The sequence below is a fragment of the Prorops nasuta genome, unplaced genomic scaffold (assembly GCF_024137725.1).
Source record: "Prorops nasuta isolate Cenicafe-Biocafe unplaced genomic scaffold, Cenicafe_Pnas_1.2 PNAS00018, whole genome shotgun sequence".
Taxonomy (NCBI): domain Eukaryota; kingdom Metazoa; phylum Arthropoda; class Insecta; order Hymenoptera; family Bethylidae; genus Prorops; species Prorops nasuta.
This window is the reverse complement of record NW_027116815.1, coordinates 5,082,471-5,104,503: the sequence shown is the minus strand read 5'-3', so window position 1 is coordinate 5,104,503 and position 22,033 is coordinate 5,082,471. Positions and strand designations below refer to the sequence as shown.

General features: G+C 36.3%; 3 protein-coding genes and 1 long non-coding RNA gene across 4 annotated transcripts; 2 read left to right on the top strand and 2 right to left on the bottom strand.

Annotated features, from left to right (window-relative positions):
• Positions 1–123: 123 nt before the first annotated feature.
• Positions 124–2,409, top strand: LOC136780259 (microtubule-associated proteins 1A/1B light chain 3A-like). Its single transcript, XM_066738513.1, has 3 exons — positions 124–366; positions 547–709; positions 791–2,409. Exons 1-3 carry the CDS (start codon positions 324–326, stop codon positions 951–953), a joined length of 369 nt encoding a protein of 122 aa, XP_066594610.1. The 5' UTR covers positions 124–323; the 3' UTR covers positions 954–2,409.
• LOC136780260 (uncharacterized) lies at positions 1,100–5,636 on the bottom strand. The gene is made up of 4 exons (XR_010823739.1): positions 4,560–5,636; positions 3,791–4,086; positions 3,468–3,674; positions 1,100–1,199 (listed from the first exon to the last, which is right to left on the bottom strand). It is a non-coding gene; the product is annotated as an uncharacterized lncRNA (long non-coding RNA).
• Positions 2,459–10,817, top strand: LOC136780258 (orphan steroid hormone receptor 2-like). Its single transcript, XM_066738512.1, has 9 exons — positions 2,459–3,099; positions 6,688–6,813; positions 6,895–6,990; positions 7,103–7,237; positions 7,316–7,580; positions 7,673–7,935; positions 8,022–8,218; positions 8,296–8,573; positions 8,673–10,817. The coding sequence occupies exons 1-9, from the start codon at positions 3,046–3,048 to the stop codon at positions 8,930–8,932; spliced, it is 1,674 nt and encodes a 557-aa protein (XP_066594609.1). The 5' UTR covers positions 2,459–3,045; the 3' UTR covers positions 8,933–10,817.
• A 137-nt stretch (positions 10,818–10,954) lies between these two features.
• Positions 10,955–21,884, bottom strand: LOC136780257 (calpain-D-like). The gene is made up of 9 exons (XM_066738511.1): positions 21,054–21,884; positions 20,352–20,746; positions 18,938–20,295; positions 18,631–18,864; positions 17,860–18,554; positions 17,417–17,779; positions 16,996–17,338; positions 16,746–16,924; positions 10,955–16,669 (listed from the first exon to the last, which is right to left on the bottom strand). Exons 1-9 carry the CDS (start codon positions 21,326–21,328, stop codon positions 16,489–16,491), a joined length of 4,023 nt encoding a protein of 1,340 aa, XP_066594608.1. The 5' UTR covers positions 21,329–21,884; the 3' UTR covers positions 10,955–16,488.
• Between the last annotated feature and the right edge of the window lie 149 nt (positions 21,885–22,033).

Here is a 22,033-nt window from a genome sequence, read left to right as displayed (position 1 = left end):
TCGTAGCGGTTACTTCGTATTATAGGGGTGGGGGAGGTTAAATGTCGCTTAGATACAAACATAAGTAGAGGTTAGGTTAGGTTGCATGAAGCAGATGGCAGCACTCCCCGGTCAAAGCGAACATATGTTTCTTGTTTCTGTTTTGTGTATTTAACCAGGACCTAACCTTACCTTAATTCCCGATGAGTTCATGAGTTTGCGCTGGCGTCTTATTTTCACCCAAAGCAGCCTACTCTTACTTTGTTGGTATTATTGCTGCATACTAGCTGGTAGCGTAGCGTATGCTCTAGTATTTCTTAATAAGTGAAAAAATATTTAAAAAAATGAACAGATTACCAAAACGTTACAAGGAGAAACGGCCATTTGGTGAGTACTCTGAAACACAGAAAACGACGTTCTTATTATCTGTTTAAAGGGCAATGATAATAATGTAAACAAAAAAGCGCGATGCAACCCTTGGATGCTCGCCCACTTTTCTCTGCCCTAATTGACAAATTTTCAACTGAGGCATTATGTTTCTTTCTGACTACTTGTTTTGATTGTCAGCAATGCGTGTGGCTGAAGTTAATGCTGTCAGAGAAAAGTATCCTGATCGGATTCCCATAATCGTTGAACGATATACTGGTGAAAAGTACTTGCCAATTATGGGAAAAATCAAATTCCTTGTGCCAGATTTCCTAAGTGTAGCAGAACTTACAAGAATCATTAGGTAAGGAACCTTTAATGTCTTTAACTTACCAAATTTTTCCATAATTGAATTGCATATCAGTAATCATATTTATTAAAATAGGCTCAAGCTCCAGCTTCACCCAAACCAAGCTATCTTTTTACTTGTGAACCAAAGATGCATGGCCAGTGGAAGCATGACTTTAGCTCAGCTCTATCAGCAGGAGAAGGACGAAGATGGATATCTTTATATTCTTTTTGCAAGCCAAGAAACATTTGGCCATTAATGATTAGTCGAATTTATTCTTTAAGTAAGTAGTCTGGTGATAGAGAAAGAGTAGAAATTTATTTTTATTTTATTTTATTTATCTCAAAGTTTTAATTTTAATTTTTCAAAAATACAAGTATTTGATACTTGTGTCAGTGATATAAACTAAATTTCATATAACTGTTAATATATGTTTTATCATCTTCATATCCATCATCGACCAAGCGTGTGAATTTAACGCAAGGAAATAGTAGTACCTGTTGATCTGAAACAAAACAATCATGCTAAAACGATATTGTATATAAGGTTTTGACGGTGCTTTCAGTCTTTAATGTGAAAGTTTGGCAAATTATAGGATGTAAGCTAAAATAATTTTCTAAGCATCTTTTGTATTATGCAAGATGCAGTGAGAGGCTGAACATTATTTTTCATGTCTATAATTTTCACTAGTATTTTAATAATTTAAATTTGGATTAAAAGAGAATAGCTTCAGATGGGTAAAGCTAAAGTATATGTAGTCGTTTAATACCTGTACATATACATTGTTGACACTGTTTTATGTCAGGTAAGCAATTAGGATTTCAGCAATTGCACATAGTGGGTATTTAGTATAGGTAAAGCAAGGATATTCAAGATTTATCCTTTCAATTTATTTTTACTACTTCATGCTTAAGAATATCAAAGTGTTCATAAAAAGAATAATGCAAGACATGACATACATTGCCGTTGCACTTTTAAAAACTGTTTGGGAAGATCTGTATTCTTAATTTTTCCACATTTATAAAAAATGTTAATCCTTCATTGTATTTTAATCAAGAATGAAAAATTACTTTCACATATAGCCTGGCTATGAATTATACACTGATAAAAACCATTTGGCAAAAAGACAAAGAAGATTAGATTAATACGAATGCATTGTAAGAGTCATGGTCAGGCTGTAATCATTTTATCTTTGAAGACACAATTTTTCTACTTGATATTGCTCAATGAAGACTTTTTATCTTGTATCAAGCTACATAAATGTATGATTTATTGTATTTTAAACGACATTCGATATTCAGGGACCTTATTGCGAAAGGTCAGTGTATTTGGCAGTGTAAAAATTAATTATAGTGATAATTATGGAAGTGAAACGAAAAATTATATTTCGTTGATAATTGTAGTAGATGAGAATCGGTTTTATGCGTCTATAGTATATATGGGAAGTGGGATGATTCACCAAGATTTTCTCTTATCTCCTTTTAAATATAATTTTTATATTTTGTTTTTGATAGCTATCCTGCAGTCATGATAATTTGTAAGGCTCCAATGCTTATCTTTTGATAATCGACGCTAAACTTAATTAATTCTGTAATATTACACTTTTTATAGTGGATGGCAATATTAGCACATATCGTTTTATAATTGAATTAATTCATTGTTATGAGGTGAAGAAGAATTGCTGTTTTAATAAATAAATAAACGTTTTAAATAAATTTTTTTAGTTTATTGAATATGCGTGTATAAAAAATCTGTTTTATTGTAACGATTCTAAATATTTAAATTTGAATGATGGAGTGAGGAATTTTCAATATGGCGGAGTTTCCAGCACTATTTTGTAGGTAAAGATTTGCCAGAAATAGTAAAATAACATAGGAAATTAAGTCTTCGCATTTGTAATTTTATCGTTTCTACGCTTTAAATGGATAAAATGTACAGCAGCAAATCTATCTCAGACCTCAGTGGAAACAGTTAATTTAAGCGGACTGAGGAGGAGTGCGTAACTGCGTAACTTGAAATACAATGTCAGAACTTCCGGTTTGGTTAAAAGATTTGAGCGCGAGTGGTCGCCAGTGTCGCCAGTTTTCAGGTAATGGCGGTAATGGCGCAGGAGAGAACAAGAATAAGAGATCTGTCGGTGTATCTGTGTTTGTTAGTTTATCGATGCCATTGGATATGTTGTGGATGGCGGCTGCTGCAATGCCGAGTGTGTAAAAAAGCGAGCAGTGGGGCTAAGGCTGGGCGTGGAGGGGTGGGGAAGGGGTAGGGAAGGCTGAAGGAAAGGTAAAATAAAGGTTAGAAGAGGTTATGAACTCTAACCCACGGATGGTTGACGAAGCCTCGAAACTGCTATGAACTGTCCAAGTGACGCGTGGTCAAATCACTCATCGCTATTGGTCACCAAGGTAAGTCTCATCGAAGTTTTTCTCAATTTTTAAACAATTCTCGCCCACCTTGACTCTTTCCTCGTAAAAAACCGACACGGAAAATCCACGACTAAGCTCCTCGCCCACATTCATGTACGTTCACGCCCCGTTCTCAACATTTCGACCTCCTTTCTTTTATTTTTGTTCCCCTCTATTTGGCAATTGCCACTAAATCTTTTGATTTCCTCTCGATACTGACTTTTCCGGAGCATCGAATTTGAAAAATGATGTTTACTAAGATTTAGTACCAGTAAATTTCTTTTGTAGACCTGGCAAAAAAGTGTATTGTTCGAACTCCTCTCAAAGGGAAATATTAGGTCGCGATGTTATTGCTGATTTATTCGTACCTTGACACGACGTCAAGTGCGTTGTGGAATCTTTTGCGTGGTGCACTGCATTGTTCTTGCCAGTGAACGAGGGAATTTTTTCCGTTTTTGCCGCTGCGCGCTTAAATGTCAATTCCAATCCCCAATAGCCTCCTTATTTATCGCGTTCGAGAGGATCTCTCCTTGTTTTGCTGTAGCCGCGGCTAAATATTTGCCAGTCGGTTCGCCCTGAGAATCAGAGAAAAGCATTGTCGCCTTCTAAAAATTGTATTTTTCCCGATGAATTTCGAATGACTGAACAAACTTCTCGGATTTATTCGTAGATGTTCGTAATAATTGCTCACCCGTATCGGATGGAAGAATTTATTGTTTCGCGTGGTTTTCATGCAGACGCTATTTGTGTGTGCTATCAGTGTGCGTATTTTTCTCGTTGTGCCTTCGATTCCTAATGCAATGAGATGCGTTTAGCGGAGTAGAGATAAATCTGTTCTGAAGAGGAGGAGAGTAGGAAGGAGATGACCTTCGGACCCACGAACGACCTTTACCTGCGGAGACCGGCCGAACGGACATAATTACTCTCCAATGACTGTTCTGCGCTCGTGTCGTATTTCCAAGAATCATTTCGTTCAAATTGATCGCTCTAAAGGTTGAAAAAGAGAAAGAAGAAAACATGAATCCTGAAATTCCAACACGATTACTCTAGTCTTTCGCAAATTCATTTTTACATTTCACAATTGAACTGAAAGTTCATCTGATTCCTTACAGACCAGAATTATTTTATAAAAGTTCATTTGCATACAGATGTCTTTGAAATGCGCCCTCATCAAAGAGATTATTTATCACTGAGGAAGCTATAAATCAACAAGAAAAAATGATTATTCTCCTAAATTTCATATTTCGTTTAGTCGCACTGTGGGAGAACACCTCTCAGAGAAGTGCAGTTGCACATTGCCTAAAGTTTCAAACTTTTTCAAATATAGCTATTTCAATAAGAAGTCGTCAACGTAGTTACAGAAGCGAATTATGTTAAGAATAATTTGCGTAATATGGATGACAGTTTTGATACTCGTAGAATAAAAAGCTGGAAAATTCGGGTAGATCAGGTGACATAACCTGTAAAGCGTGTCGCGAGGCCATGACGGTCCCTGAGGAGTTGTGAAAAATTGAGCTCGCGCTCTGCTTCGAGGAGGAAAGCAGGCAAACGGGCCGAGAATGCAGCTGTGTGCACCTTGGCGTTACAAGAGAGTGACCTGCCAACCTGCCAGTACGGAAAGCGGCCTACCTGCGTTCACCTGCGGCCAAGCCTGAAAGCCACGAAACTAGAGACGCCAGTTCAGTTTTTACCCATCCAAATTTATATACATACGTCTATACCTATACATTATACTATACATTATACACACCATCCCGATAATCCATACTGAACAAAACCTGCATAACCTAACAAAATTTCGTAATAGTGAAAATTACGCGTTTCGTGTAGTGCCAGTGAAAAATATGGCTAGGAGTGCTTTTTACAAGTGTTATTGGTATTAGTGTTTTCATAAATGTCTGTATGTACATTTCTTTATATGAGAGGAGTATTAGAGAGAACGAAAAAGAGTCAGAAAGTGGTGAGGGGCGGAGGGGAAGATAAGTTTTTAACAGCAGAGATTTGCGCATGAGAGAGATTGGAATGAATTAGTGACCTCGAGTGGGCTCGGCCGATAAGTCACAGAGACCGCGGGCGTATGTTACGTGACATAACCTAGAACGAGGGCGCCGTCGTGGGGGCCTCCCGCAGGAGTTCCTCTCGTTCAGGACACGGATTGGCTTCAAGTAGAAAGGGGGAAACCAGGGGAGGGAATGCACCTGGTCTCTCGCTCCTTTTGCCACTACCTTCAAGAGTGACCTGCCAACCTGCTGCCAGTACTCGCCCGTTCCTGGCCCCTGTGCCTGCTTTACTCGCTTTACCTGCATTCGCCCAAGAAGTTCTCGGTTCTCTCTCTCTCTCTCTCTCTTTCCTTCGTTACGCCATCTCGTCCACGAAAATTCAACCAATATTTCACCTCTTCCATCTCTCTTTATTTCCCTCCTTCAACTTCTTAAAACTTTCCTTCGGACCGGAAGTAGAATATTGTACGTGAATTGTCTGCTGCTTGATATTTCTCCTATCGATAACTATGAACTGTGCAAAATCGACACTCCAACTCAAAGGTAGCCATGAATTCCTTTTTAATCATATTTCATTTTTCCCACTATTCTTTCGCCTGTGTTCATCTCTGTCTCTCTATCATCACATTTAATTTTATTTTAACAACAATGGCTCGTATAGCTGTGTACCGGTTAAATTTAAGATTAAATTTATCGGAAGATATAATTCGATATTCAAGATAAAGTAGGGATAAAAAGGGGTTAGGGTACTGTAAGATTTGAAGCGGATTCGCTTGAGCCGGGTACCGAGATAAGTTAGTACTTTACTGATGTGATTGTGGTTGAGTTTGGTGACTGATATATAAAATTTAATCGCACGTACACAGACTCCTAATTTTGGGGTATTCGAGTGGTCTTGAGGAATCAATACGTTTGTTTATTTATGTGCAATGTGAGGAAAGACTTAATTTGTAGAGAATAGGTTGAATGTAAAATTGTAGAGAGTGGGATTAGGTGGGTAGGGTACCGAGACTGAAGGTACTTTACTGGAGCGATAGTGAACGAGTTAGGTGACGGCTGTATGGAAATGGATCACTCGTGTTTTATGACAATATCTAAGTGGTCTGAAGGGATTATGTAGCGCTAGGTGAGCATAATGCTGTATCGGCACGCCTCCCCACCATGCAACCCCTTCTACACAGATATCTACGAAGCGAGGAACTCGGCTTAGATCCATCTCTTTCACTTCTTAAAATGGTAGAGCAATATTACGACAAACGGCCACGAGTACGGTGCTCCAGTTTCATTTTTAACGATGGGTCGGACCTTTCGATGACTTATGGATCATCCATTGTTTCATTAAACCCAACAGTGTCCCCTAACTTCATTTTGTCGCTTTAAACAATGAAAACACTGTATTAAAATATTTCGTGTTTATTACCTATTTTAACGTGAATTCTCTTTTATTAAATATACAAAACCGTTGGGTATTGGACGATTGATAGATCTGAAAAATTCTAATGGAAGTCCATAAATTCCTTGATGTAATTCATGGATTACCGCATATTGGAAAGCAGTTCGTTGAAATTAACTGGATTTCTTCTTGCAGAGAGAAATGGATCAGCGAGAGCAACGCGATGAAAATTTGAGTGATATCGAGGAACAAAAGGTTGTCATGGATTTTCGCAATCTATCTCATCATCATAGCTCAGATACTACAGATACTAGTTCAGAGGTTTGTAAAATTCGTCAAATCTCAGCTAAAGATTTTTTTAGTTTATCGGATCTTTTGGTAATTTAATCTTGAACTTTACAGAGGCAAATGGAAGTCGATCAAAATGATCGAGGTGAGGACAATAAAATAGATCAAAAACTTACAATGAGTATTCACAGTTTGGGGCATCACGCAATGGTAAAATTTCTAGTGTTTGTTTTGTAATTTCGATTAATTCAGCGCTGGAAAAACTTGCGAAAAATACTTAATGCTTTAAATTAATAATGCACTGGTATTTTTTTTATTTCAGAGAAATTTAGAAAGAGACCAAAATAATCACGTGGACGACGAGAAGACGAGTAGAGATTTTCGTTCTTTGGGACATCATCCAGGAATGGTTCACCTGCATTCGGGAATTGAACACCTCAGCAATGCGGACGTAGAGGTAAAGTAAAGCTTCTATATGCATTTCTTCTATTTCAACAGAGAAGAGTAATAAAAGTGACTGTTTTTATAATTTTAGGTGAAACTAGTAAGGGATGTACGGGGCTCGCTGGGTTTAGGTCTGTCGTTAGAACTGTGTGTGGTGTGTGGCGATAGAGCGAGCGGCAGGCATTACGGAGCTATTAGCTGTGAAGGTTGCAAAGGTTTCTTTAAGCGCAGTATTCGAAAACAATTAGGCTACCAGTGCAGAGGTAGCAAAAGCTGTGAAGTCACGAAGCACCATCGAAATCGCTGCCAATACTGTAGACTACAAAAATGTCTAGCAATGGGCATGAGAAGTGACTGTAAGTTGATTAGCTTTGACGTACAATTAACAAAAAGTTCACTGGTTTCTTGCATGATTATCAATTAGTAGGATATAATAAACATAAGCAAGCTTTGGGTGTTGCAGCTGTACAGCATGAGCGAAAACCCGTTCTTGGAGACTCAACGGGTGGAAAAGTTAGCAGTCGGAGTCCTAGAGTGAAGCCGGAACCCCAGCAACCAGTATCGGAGATACCGTCGAGTTGGGAACAACCTGAAAGCCCAAGCATGGAGGATCATAGTAGTGACAGTGATCTTAGCGATGCTCTGACGCTGGCACGAGAAAGATTACTCATCTCTCATGCTTTGGACAGTATGGCGAAGCTCATTGGAGATGTAAGATCTAATAAAAATAATTCATGAAGCGTGTTTCCTCAAAATAAGAAGAAAATGAGACATTTTACATCTCTTATCACTTTCAGAGCGTTAATGGATCCAGTGAGCCTGAAGAAGAATGGACTGGCCAATTAATATCTGAACGACACACGTTGTTCGAGTTAAGGGCTCCAAGTCCAGCTCCTGCGTACTTGTCTATACATTATATTTGTGAAAGTGCTGCAAGATTATTATTCTTATCGGTACATTGGGCAAGAGGGATTCCTGCGTTTCAGGCGCTACCGTAAGATATTTTTTAGTTAGATTATTTATAAACTTTTAGTTAACAGTAAAAGCTAATTTGAAAAAGTTTGCTTTTAGATCCGAGATACAAACAACGTTGGTTCGTAGTTCATGGGGCCAGCTATTTACTTTAGGCCTTGCACAGTGTGCTTACACTTTGTCACTTCCCAGTATTTTAACGTCGATAATTAATCATTTGCAAGCAAATATCGCACAAGAAAAAATTACAGCGAGTAAGCTAAAATCCATTACGGAACATATATGTAGATTACAAGATTGTGTCAGTTCGCTTCATAAGCTGCAAGTGGATGCCGTGGAATATGCGTATCTTAAAGCTCTAACCCTCTTCAGTTCAGGTGAGTTTTTCCAGGGTAATGCAATTCAATCCCTGAAACACTAGACACAGTAAATCGATATAAAGGGTAACTCTTTAATTTCATAAATATTTATTTTAGATAATGTATTAGCGGGAGTTTGGCGTAAGAAGGTGGAAGTTTTGCAAGAAGCTGCGTGGACTGAGCTTCAACAACGTGTGGGGTCGGACAGATTACCTCGTCTTCTCTTGAGGCTTGCTCCTCTTCGCTCTATCAACCCTCGTGTATTAGAAGACCTTTTTTTCGCAGGTCTCATTGGTAGGGTCAGCGTAGCAAGCGTAGTGCCTTACATTCTTACCATGCAAGACTGTAAAGCTGAGCCAGAGAGTCACATGGGGTGACGATTACTGTTAGTGCAATGTAAGTCGTGACCTAAAGACGTGATACGTAGTATAGGTCGTATATCTTTCATCTATATTTTTCTATGTAAATACGAGTTTCTTAAAAAAAATTTAACTGTTTTATGAAGCTTTTCCAGTAATCGTGAGGTATTTTTTGGTGCACTTACGATGAAAATAATTATCTACCTTTGTAATTCGGTAATCTTAAACTTCTTTTATTTGTTATCTGTCGAATAAACATTGCGTCTCATATTTTCCCCAAGGAAAAATAGGAGGAATATATCTTCAACTTAAAATTAATCGATTGACAGAAATTTAATTAGTCCTTGACCAATCAGAGTGAAAACTTCTAAGCTTTGGCTTTTTATTATACCCTATTAGTGAATCTATAAGCGTAGGTAATATTAAAAATACTAAAAAGTATTCAAATGCAGAGTATTTAAATTTTATTTGTCAAGAAATTGACATTTAAACAATATACGTCCATTTATTTATTCCAAATTTTAATTATAACTGGAAAAGTTTTATATAAGTGGTGATTTAACAAAATAACACTGAGGCAATATACTTGTGTAATTTATTTTTAGCAAAGAAATTGTATTTTTTAAAAATTCAATATTTTTCCGACCATTGATGGTCGTATCATGTTGACCAATGAGGTAATTGTAAACTTCTTGCGTTTCATTAGCAAGCTCTTATGCATTATTATCTGAAAAGGATTTTTAATTTTCTTTTAAACTTACAATATATTTTTGCAAGTTATCTTTAACTTGCAGTTTTCAATTTGTACACGTACGGGTTACATTGTTTCATATATTCTAGTTCTTAATGTTTATTAGGCAGAAAGTTAAACTATAAGAACTTTATTAACACTAAAATTAGATAATGCTTTAAAGATACAGATGTATCAGTCATCGAGTTATTTTCTTAACTTAGAAAAAATGATTGTTATTGTTGGAAATAGTCCAGTTTCAATTAACTTCTTTAAAACAAAGAATCGATTTATAGTTAATTATTTCTACAAATTGGATGCTACACACTAAATTCATAATAATTAGGCAGAAGACTTGAGTTAGATATAATAAAATAGTAATTCATAAAAATTAATCATTTCTTGTAAAATGATAAATGCTACGTTAAGTCTTTTTTTGGAAACAGAAAAAGATTGACATAATCTTTAATAACAAATTTTATAGTTTAATAGCTGGTAAATTTGACGTTTAGTTAGTTTTAAAAGGAGATAAAAAGGCAACAGCCTTTTGTGAGAAGCATATTTACTTAATATAGTTTAAAACAAGTTAATAACTGTATATGTCTTTACTTAATGAAATGTACATTTCAGTTTGTATTGTTAATTGTAATTATACATATATTACTAGCTATAACGTTTATTATATGCAGATCTGTACACAATAACTGTTAACACTTTATACTCGATCCTTCCAGAAAGAATTTTCTGAAATTATTTAAATTGCAACAAAACAGATGTTTATAGTATAATTATCAATCAGCAGAATAACTACTATTTTGGTGTTTAAACTTTGTATAGTCTTAGAGAGTACAGTTATACAAAAATTAGTTTTACCTTAAAATCAATAAACCCGAATATCGTCAGATACGTAAAATATCGCGTATGTTCTGATATGTGTTTTACTTGTTTGAAAGGAACGTGTATATTCAGAAATAAAAAAGGAGCAACCGGACATTAGAGTAATAAAATGTGTTCGCAGAAAGTGATTATATTTTTAATCACAGACTGTACTGGCTTTAATATGCTCGAGAGATAATACACAAATATAGTATAGTACTTACAAAGATCATATTTTTCATCAGTCATCTGAGGGAGAGAGAGAGAGAGAGAGAGAGAGAGAGAGAGAGAGAGAGAGAGAGAGAGAGAATGAAAAAAGAATATTTTTCTAAATGAATATATAAATATATATATATATAATTGTTTAAAACAGAAGTTGTAGTATTGTACAATTTTGCGACCGTACCTATGGACAATAAATGAATTTTTAAAAAAGTACAATGCGCAAGTACTGCCTGTACATAATAATATGTGCCTATATAAAAAATTATTATTTATATCAAAACAGTAATTATGTAATTGTCATTGTAATTGAAAGTTAGGCCTTTGAAATTGGAATGTCAGGAACGGAATTGTGATGTTGTCATTTTTTACTCTGCAAAGTATACATGCGTTGAAATTAATATAGAGTGGTATAATATTTTCATTAAAAAATAAAGATTATTAGGCTATAAAAAATTGGTTTATTCCTTTGTCATCTTGTGTGAGTTATGACAGCGATATTACAGTCAAGTCAGAAAAGTGATTCTTCTGAGAGATAGTTATCCGTAACTTGATGTTTGTAGATCTTAGCTAACTTACGCTGCAATCCATAGCCAAGATTTCGTTTCTATTTACAACGCTTCTTTACCTGCGTCTTCTACATTTTAAAATTATTGAAATAAGACTCATGTTAATTGTACAGTGTTAGTAATACGCCACAATACACGCAGCGGTGTTGATTTGGTGACTAAGTACTATGTGTAAATGCACGTATACGATTTTGGCTAATTATTTATGTATGGATAAAACCATTGTAAAAGATTTTATGATTGTTTTAGTGGCGTTGAATCGGTACACCGTTTCTTTTGTCGTGGCCTTTAATTTCTCATAGGACCTCAGTTTTTGGGTTTGTTGGATTTAGTGAATATTTAATCAATAGAACAATATTTTATATAGGCGTCCAAATGGCCAAAATTTATTTTGAATCTGAAAATACTAACTTCCTTTGAAATAAAACAGTGAGCCCGAAGAGTATGTTTAATAAAAAATGCACTATCTCGCGAATCCGTGGATGAATTTTTAAATTCGAAATAGGGTTTTCGGGCACTTGGAATTAGTTAAAAATTTTACAATATAAAAATGTGGAAACCGATTGAAATAATAATAATGAATGATCTACAACGTCTGCCTATAATTGAATATCCCAAAAACGTTTTTGTATCAAATTGGACTTTTTCCATTTGCAAACATTTTCATTACAATCTCAGTTCAGTGTCTCAGTATAGTTAAAATCGTACAAGCTGTACTTTTTAAAAGGGACTTATTTTAAGGATAATGCCTACGATTGTAGTACGTATTTTATGAAGATTAGACAATAAATTACAATTGTTGAAATGAAGATTTGCAATGGAAAAGATATCTTCGGTTTCATTATTGGATTTTGACTTATTATAACTTATTAAATAAAGTCAAATACTAGAATTTATATAATATTTCGATTTATTATTAAATGTGCCTACATGATACAAATCAGGGGACAACACAATATTATTTTCTTTTTACAGATGTTACACAGATGTATATATACATGCTTACGAAGTGTTATATCATGCATAAGCATGTATGTATACGTGTATATATGTATGTATATATTGTTAAAATTTATTTTATGACGATGTTCCAATATAATCCATTTTATCAGTATGAAATGAGAGTATTTCAAAGAATTACAACAGATCAGTATTACAAGACTATCACAATGTTGATTGCTGGTTCGGGTTCTCGTACATATAGGCGTTTCTAAGTGATCACAGTCGCGCGCTAAATAAGACTAGCCAAATTTGTCTACAAATTTTGTCTTTCTCTTCCTTTTTTGTTTTTAAATAACACATCGTGTTAAACTCCTTTAACTCGCATCGGTAAAACGCTATTAATCTTGATATTAACATCGATACAAGCCCATTTTACTTGAATCGCACACGATCATTATTGTACGAGATGAATTGTACGATTTCATTGCACGAGCAATCGATATTACTATTGATTATCTTAGAAGTATTAGATAATAACGAAGATGCAATTTTGCGTCGAATGTCCGTGCAATTGAAGAAGGGAACGCTCGTGCGTAATTAAAAAAAAAAAAAAAAAAAAAAGACTCCTGGTACTGCCAGTTATAGACCAAAAGCCGCTCTTCAGTGACTATAAAACGACGATATACGATTTACATTATGGTAAATCACAAATTACAATATGAGACACACCGTTTTTCCTTACATTTTCCGCTCGGTAGACAAAGAATGTTCGCGCCTTGTTAACAACGGCACGCGATTATTTCTAAACATTTCATTGGACCTATAGAATAACAATACCACTAAAATAAATGGTAAATCATATCAGTAATTAGATGACTCAGCTAAATGATTTTCAATTTTTCACAATTTTAGATTTTACAAATTTTTTTAATACGTCCAACCGGTAGAAATTCGTAGAGCTTTATACAAACAGTTTATTTTTTGATTTCCCCTACTGACGGGATTAGTAAAATGCGAACGGTAACTTTGATAATTCTTAAACTTCTACAGCTTATTTGAAAATTTACACCGCCATGCGTAATGTATCAACGTTTCATATATTTCACAACTTCTGGCCTATTTGCTTGGAATAGCATCTCTAGTTTCGCAAACCACAAATGTTACGTTTTCCATTCTGTTTTACAGATGAACGTTAAGCATTAAAGCGCATGGAAATATAAATCAACGCAAACTTAGGAGGTTTACAGCTCTATCCTTTTCGTCATACCATTCCTAATCTCAATTATACAATGAGTACTCCTCTCCTTTTTCCTATTTACAATTAATATTTTCTCTAAAGACGTTCAAATCCACAGAGATAGATTGGTAAAATATGTAAACATACAATTTATTTGCTCTTATTGTTGTGCAGTTTCTATCACAACAGCTGTACCAGGCGAGCGTCTAATTGTGCGATCTTTCTCCTACGTAGAATGTTGCAAAAATCACGAACAACTATTTACCATGAACGAGGTTTTCGCAACATACTAATATTTTATCTTTCACTGGGTCTGTTATTTTTTGCTGTACTAGTGCAATGAGAAAACATATGCTTGTCTTATTTTTAAAAATTGCACCACTTTGGTTGCGCTGCGAAAAAGAACAGATCCATTATCTTCACACTCTTATATTCTGCGGAAAAATTCTACAACGCTTGCACGCCGGCAACTGCTCCAGTAATAGGTACAGATCCCTAAATTGGAAACATTTTTATACAATTATTTTCTCACTCACTTATGCAATATTTAAAATAGAATATATCTTTTTTTTTTTTTTGAGAAAAAGAGCAAATATTTTATGCCAATGTTATGGACCACTATGAGATTGTTACTTTGTGCATGAAATTTTCTAATAAGAAAGGCTTTCTTTGAGACGATCTAGATGAGAGAAAAATGATTAAACACAGTAATATCTTTGAACAACTCTATGGATATGCAACTAATGTGCTTATGAAATTGTTAAAATCTCTTTCTCCCATAAATAAAGGCCGCCATTAAGAAATCTTTTTGTACGCATTGAGACCGTATTTCCTTAGGTAGACGCTTCTTTAATTAAAATTTCTGACACAAAATAGTGGCAAAAGCCATCTACACATGCTATAGTTATTTAACGCTTTACTTAAATATCGATTCTACAATTAAATATGACTTATGGATAATTTATCGTTAGGCCAAATTATACGATTCGACAATTTCCTATATACAAGTGATTTTTAAAGACTCTTCGGCACAAGTACAATCATAAATCAAACATTTTTTCTTTTGATGAAAATATATTTTCACGTGCAGTACAATCGCTAAGAATATAGAAACTTTTTATCTTCAATTTTGCGTTACATCCTTCAGAGAGACCTTGCCTTATTCCCTTTGAACAAGATAAATAGACTTATAACACGTGGGCACGATTTTCTGTTTTTGCTTTTTGAAACATGATTCGTAAAAGTAAATTATCCAATTAAAGGTCATACTGTATTCAATGATGAAAGAGTATGGACGATCACGGCACTGAATATTGTCGCAGTACCAATCAACTATAGCAACGAGCAGTGATCACATAAAAAATATAAGAAAAAAATGTAGTGCAGTCTACAATATTTAAAAATACACGAAATACGGAAATTCTAAGCTGTGATAGAAGTTCTATATTTTAAACAAGGCAGGCTTTCCATTCATCAATATGGATAAATACCAATGAAAATCGTACAAATTTTACTAACTTATATCACATTGTAATAGAATTATAACATTAAAAAAGATACGAGCAATAATAATAATAACACAAAATATAACGCTATGTACAGAATTTAGAGAGCAAAACAAATTTTGAGGACCTTTTCCTCATAAAAGGAGATAGCTAAAGAGTAAGAATGCATATAAAAAGTTTATGTTCCTTTTCAATAAAATGTTTGTACATCAAATATTTCGAACGCCATAGATGCCTAAAGTTTTAATTAATAAATTATACAAGTACCCTAATATCAATCTGTTTTTCCTACAATAAAATTCGTGGCGCTTAAAACTATTTTCTATGAGCAATGTAGGTTAATAAAAGATTAGACCAAATGAAGGTGACTTTGCAATCTTTTCGTATGATTTGACAGTAAAATAACTCGCTAACTGCCGTAATTAAAAGAGAAGAAAATTAATGCATCGTCACAACTAAAGCTTTTATAACTGGGTCTTAGTAAATATTTATAATTATATTAGCTTGAGAAGTATAATAACAAAATAAATCTAATAAAAGAGTATTTTATTTACAAATATATTATGTAGAAAGGCAGTGAGCGTGTCAAGATAATGACAATCTCCAAGATCTTTGGTTCCATAGCAGTCATAATGCTACCCTCATTTTACTAGCAAAAGCTTTTTTTTCATTGCAACGAAGTTAACTAAACTGGAACTTGAAAAAAACTTGATTTAGGTCAGTGTTTAAATTAATCGTTATATGAACCAGTCATGACGACGCCTGAGCATTTTCTCTTAGTTTTGAGTATTTTCGATAAATATAATGAACGAATATGATTAATAATAAGACGTAGAAATACTTAAAAATCCTGTAACCACACTACGTTTTAAACAATTCCAAAAACAATGTGTACTTACACATTTGTATTTTTTTTCGTAAAAGGTTCATTTTACGTTACATTTTATTTTGTATATAATCTGCACTATCTCTTCTTACAATGCTTAAACGTTAAGTTGAGAAAATAATTTGATTTATTTATATAGCAAGCAAAGTGTTCAACTCGTCATTGCGTAAACATTTAGTTTTTCTATTAAGTCTTCTTATTATCGACCAATGATATCAGCGAACATCTTTTAATTTTCTTCGCGTAAATTTACTGCCCTTTACCTCTATTACCATCAGAATGCAAAATCGAGTACGGGTAATTTTCTAACTGAAAGAATATAGAGAAACCCATACCCCTACCCCTTCTCTTTCTCCATGTCTCTCCACATTATCCCTTAATTATTGTAGCATGTAGAATGCTGAGCATATTACAAATAGTAAGAGCTTTCGTGAAATATCTTTAATTGGAAAGCATAGAGACATTAGTGACTTTCGCAACGACATACTAAATACTGAAATCACCTCGTTTTCCTTTGATTCTGAATCATCGCCAAGACGATGATAATATCCTGTAGTATAACCATCGAGTTTGATCCAAGATACTCATTGAAACAGATACTTTTCTTTCATGTAATTAAACGCGGACTGTGGAGGCCTTCGACTTGAGTATCGATTTGAGGACAGTGTTGCATGTCAGGTGGTCCCCAATCATGCAAATTTCCGCTGTTTGCTAATCTATGCGTTAGTCGATGTGCTATTGAAAAACCACCGCTACCTTCCAATTGTGTTAAGACTATAATGACTTGCCTGAATCAAGAAAATCATATTAATATCAGATTTACTTGTTAAATTATTATAAACAGCACATTTAAAGAATACTCACCTATGGAGTGGGGGTACGCTATCGGCAGTTCTGAGTTGCCCCCTTGTGGATACAACATTATAACTTTCATGGCAGTCACATTTTACGTGAATCCATTTATTCACATGACGATTTTCAACCATTACTACCAAACCTGCCCAGCCTTTAGTTAAATAATATGCAGTCATTCCCTCTCGACCCTGGAAAGAATATTTGAAGTAAACCGTTCAGACTGTTGAGATTTCATTACAAGTAATTACTATCTTCTTACTTCGTGACGTTGTCCCTTTGCTAAGGTTAAGCTTATTATAGCATCGGCTAGAACAAACGCTGGTGGTGAAATTTGTTCGACTAATAGCCTTTTTGAACTATGAATGGCAAGAACATATTCGGGATAGCTGGATGTATCTTCCATTCCTGTATGCCAATGATTGAACGCGAGGCAAACGACAATGTATAGATCCCTTTCTAACATTTTGTGACATCCAACAAAACCTCGCACTTGACGTTTACTATGCTCTACTAGTCTTCCTACTTCTGGCGCTGCCGGAGAGCGTGTACGAAACACGACCACACACAAATCCAGTTGAGACCTCTGAGATTTTTCAGAATTCCTAAGCAAGCACCATACAATATAATTTATAGACCAATCAATACCAGGAGAAAGCTTTTGTTAATTTTTTTCAACAAACCTTTGACCTTCTTGGAACAACGTGAACTCAGTCTCAGTTGGTTCCAAAACCGTTAGCAATACACATGATAAATGTCTAAGGGATGATAAAGGTGGCAGTGTACCACGTAATCTAACTTCGCTCCAGCCAACTCTCGTTTTACAAATGTCAATGCAATCGAAATATTTTAGAACATCGTCGAAAGATATCCAAAAGACACCATCCGAAGCACCGTGCGGCATTAGCATCTCTCTTAGCTGAAGAGTCCAGATAGGACTGTCATCAGACCAGTCACCTTTCCAACTGTAGTGACCCCAAGGATTTCGTAATCTTAATAACCTTATACCTTGTACGTCTCGTACGTCTAGAACGGAATACGCATGCCTGCAAATGATTGTATGCGTTTAAAATCATGTTTTCAAAGATGTTTTCCTAATAATAGAAATTGTTTTATTAATAATTACCTTGGTCTGAGACCTTTGCGTTGATACTCTTCCTCATCAACTTTCATATTACCTCCACCACAACTAGCTCCCATGAGGAACATAGCTTGCCTGGACGATAACAATTGTGCCCATATTAAATCTTTATCAAGCTCATCTTCACTTGGCAAGGCAGAGGGCTGCAGAGGCACGCTTTCGCATGGAGCACCCGTTAAAGTTGCCAGTCCTTCTATCGCTCGTCCTGAAACTAGAGCTTCGTAGCAGCCGTGAATCTTAGCAACCGCCTTTTCAATCAACGGTACCCAAAGCTGTTTTCTCTTCGCCTGAGAGTAAACTAAGTGGCCTCTTTTATCACAGGGTAACAAATCGTCGACCAACACTGTTGTCCATCTCCCATCTTTGCACAGCCTGACTTGATACGCTCCTTCGGGACAGGTTTTCCTCATAACGAGTACTCTTCTCACTAACTCGTCACTTTCGGCAAGAACAGCCAATGCCGATAGAAGCCAGCAATTTCCTAAAACTCCTTGCGATATATCAGAAGGCAGAGGCGTTCGAAAAACAGCCCAAGGCAGTTTGGAGTCGACGCTAGAATCTACATTGATTTGATGTGGTCTTCTCCATTGAACAACGTGGTTATCTTTTGTATCCGCTGGATTGTAATAAAGTGATTTGGGTGCTGGTGGGAAAGAATCGTCCACGAAGGGCTCATTCGTCTAGAAAAAAATCAAGTAAATTATTATTCTTATTTTTAAAGTATTTTTAAGATTAAGTGAAAGAGAAGCCCAGTACCTCCTTGCAATATCTCACTATACGTTCCCATTTTTCCAAGGCTTCTCGTTCCTCGATTTGCCTCAAGTTTTCCATAACGACACTTTCCTGTCGTTGCATTGTTAGAGTACTAGTACTAGGCTCGATAAGTCTCGGCCTGTCTCCTGGCTTTTGAGAAAGGATTTTTGAGCTTTGGCACATTTCGCAAATCCCATTTGTACTCTTGTTTGCATATGTACAAAGTTTGCATTGCCACTGTAAACAATAGTCGTGTTATTTTATCAGAGAGGAAGGTTTATAAAAATTGTTGTAACATGAGAGAGCTTACTTGTGCGGGAGACGATTCTTTAAATCTCGAGTATCTCTTGTCATTCATCGCAGGGGCGCCATTCTTCCTTACGGAATTTCTGTGTCTTGGAGTAGCTACTTTAGAAGTTATTGGTGTTGGGCACAGTCTCGGACTAGGGCTGCGTTGTGCAACAACTCCGGATTCTTTGGGCACTTCTAAGAAGTCAGCTAAACTCTTACAGGCATTACATATTTGCGCAGAAAGCGGATTTCTCAATGTACACGAAGGACAAACCCAGCTTTCGCCTTTTCTCAAGGTGGCATCTTCCAGGTGCATTATACTTTTGAGCTTGGAACCACCACAGGCCTCGCAAGTTGCTCTTGAAGAAGCGTTTAACAATGTACATTTTTTACAGGTCCATGCTGGTAAAGGTGTATCTAATTGGTCGTCAAGATCGCACTCTACAGTGGCCAGAGTTGCAGATTTTTGAGGAATATATCTCACACTATCCCTCGACACAACAATAGGAGAATCTACATGACCAGAATAGCGAGCGGCGTCTTTCGTGACGGTAATGAGACTGGGTTGATTTAGAGAAGGTGGTGATCTGGACGATCCACAAATGTCGCAACCAACGGACCAAAGAGGATTGTATGCGTAAGAACATTTTCGACAAGTCCACATTCGTTTCAAAGGACTTACATTGCCAACGTCACTGATCTCACTGTGAGTCCTTGCTGCTACTAAACCAAATTTACTGTTCTGTTTCTTTGGTAATGGTGGTGGTACATCCGGATCAGTCAGACCAATATATGAGTATTTTGGTTTGCTATTGAAGCCAATAGAATGAGGTGGTACAGCTGGTGGCTCATCGTCGTTTAAACTTCTTCGATTAACACTTTTTCTTTGACTGATATTAGTCACTGTATCAACGTCCGAAAATGATCTTCTATAAGGCAATGGACCCGCTGATGAGAGTGCTCGTGGCTCCCATGCAGGTACGCTAATTACGACTCCGCTGCAAGGAGCAGGACTTCTCGGAGCTTCGCATGCTTCGCATTGCTCTAGACCTGGCGCATTATCTAAGGTGCAATTGTCGCAGCTCCAAAGAGCATTATCCTGGCGTACTTCCGATACCACCAAGCTGGTTGGCCTTGGAATAACATGATCGGAAAGTTTCTGGACAACCGAGCCATTTGATAATGATCGACTGACTTTAGATTTGACACGCTCGTACATGGAAGGACTGTGTCTTTTCGGCGACCTTTGACTGGTATCTGCATTATCCGAGTATGGAAGTGATGAAGAACTCATTGTTTCGATTGGGGGCAGGGTCCAGTTTTCCCTATCGATCCGGGTTCGATCGTTACGGCTTATACTTGTTAGCTGTGCCATGCCTAGCAAATAAAATAAATTAGTGATTGGAGCTAAACTTGACAAAGAATATTAATACCTTTAACATTGGTCCTATTATCGTTTGTAGAAATATATACTGTACTAGAACCAGCATCTGAGATACGAGCTAACATAGGTATTTCATTAATTGTTGACCTTGTCCTTAATTCTTGCTTTAAACGATTTAATTTTTGAGTATAAAGCTTTCTGCTCTTTCTGGCACCAATTTGTTTTCCATCTAGCTGTGCTATTGTGGAGTTAGCATTGCATGCTGCACAAATCAGTGTAGAACTGCATTTGTTTTCTAACAGACAACGAATGCAAGTCCAATGTGTCACTAGGGAAGGCAGGGATGAAGATCTCTTAATTTCTTTTCCATTCGAAGGTCTTCCATTCCAGGAGCTATGATGAATATTCTTCTTAAGCTGATTAGATGATCGAATATTTTCAGAGCTGTAATTGATATAAAACTAATGATTTAAGCTACAATTTTGAAAAAAATTAGTATAAATAATTTGTATCACTATTGAAGTTAACTGTAACATTAACTAAAAAAGAACAATTACAGTAAACAATATACCAGGAGTAAGCAAAAAGGAAACAAAACAACGATTATCTAGTAATTATTTGAAGAGAGAGGAAGGCTTTGAACAAATAGACTACCAGCTGAGATAATATTCAAAAACAAGCAAGACGAAGAAGACAAATTCAGGTAACAAAGAGAATAACGTAGGATTACGTAGAAGAGACAGATCCTAACCAGGATAATAAATTTGGCGAATCTCTTGGAGCTAGATCCGAATTGTTAGGTTTATTAAGATTGAGCCGTGGAGGTGGTGTTGGCGGTGTGGATTCAGAGGAGGAATCCTGGTCCGAGTCGTTCCCAAAGTTGTCGGATAGGTTAGCTTTGAGACGTGCAGTCTGATCGCTCTTGAAGCGAGACAGGCCGCACCTGACGCATTTTGCGTTTTCGGTTGGATTTATCAAAGCACACTCCGAGCAATGCCACTGCAACACCGATGCGATCGAACCCATTCTCCACGCGTAGTCATGGCTCCTTCCGTCACAGGATCACTGACTTCCGCAGTCACGATCCTTGCCTTTGGCTAAAGGAGATTAGCACTGTTGAGAGGATTGCTTTCTCGGAGAGATTGCTGACAACGGCGGCCCGCCGTTCTTTGTCATATGTTTAACGGCAGCCATCTTTCCTTCTTTTAACTTCCTCCTCTCTAACCTCCTATCACCCAGCTGCTCTCACTCACAACATCCTCCACCAATTAAACAAACCCTTTCAATACTTTTTTCCAATTTGTATAGTCTTCTTTTATATACCTTTAACTATCCTTTCCTTTCCCTTTCTTGCACACACACATTTTCTCTCTCCTTCTCACTCCACTTTTTCTTTCCATATACTTTTTCACATATCCTCTTAATACGATAATTCCCGATGCGCCAAGTATCTTAGATAAGAGATATAACAAGAGTCAACCTTCTCTTCTACAATTTCTCTTGGAACGAATCCAATTTTCCCTTAGGTACACGGTGATAACGAGGTTTCGATCTCCGGAGGTGCTTGTGCAGCCCGTGTACACGCGCCCTACGTCAATTTGGTTGTGTTGACTACATGGGTTGCAACACAGGAACGTACGAACAAAATGTACCATAACAAAGCAAATTTGACAATCTTTCAAGTTTTTGAACTTTCACTCCAGCAAGGCATTCTATCAAAAGAATCTCAAT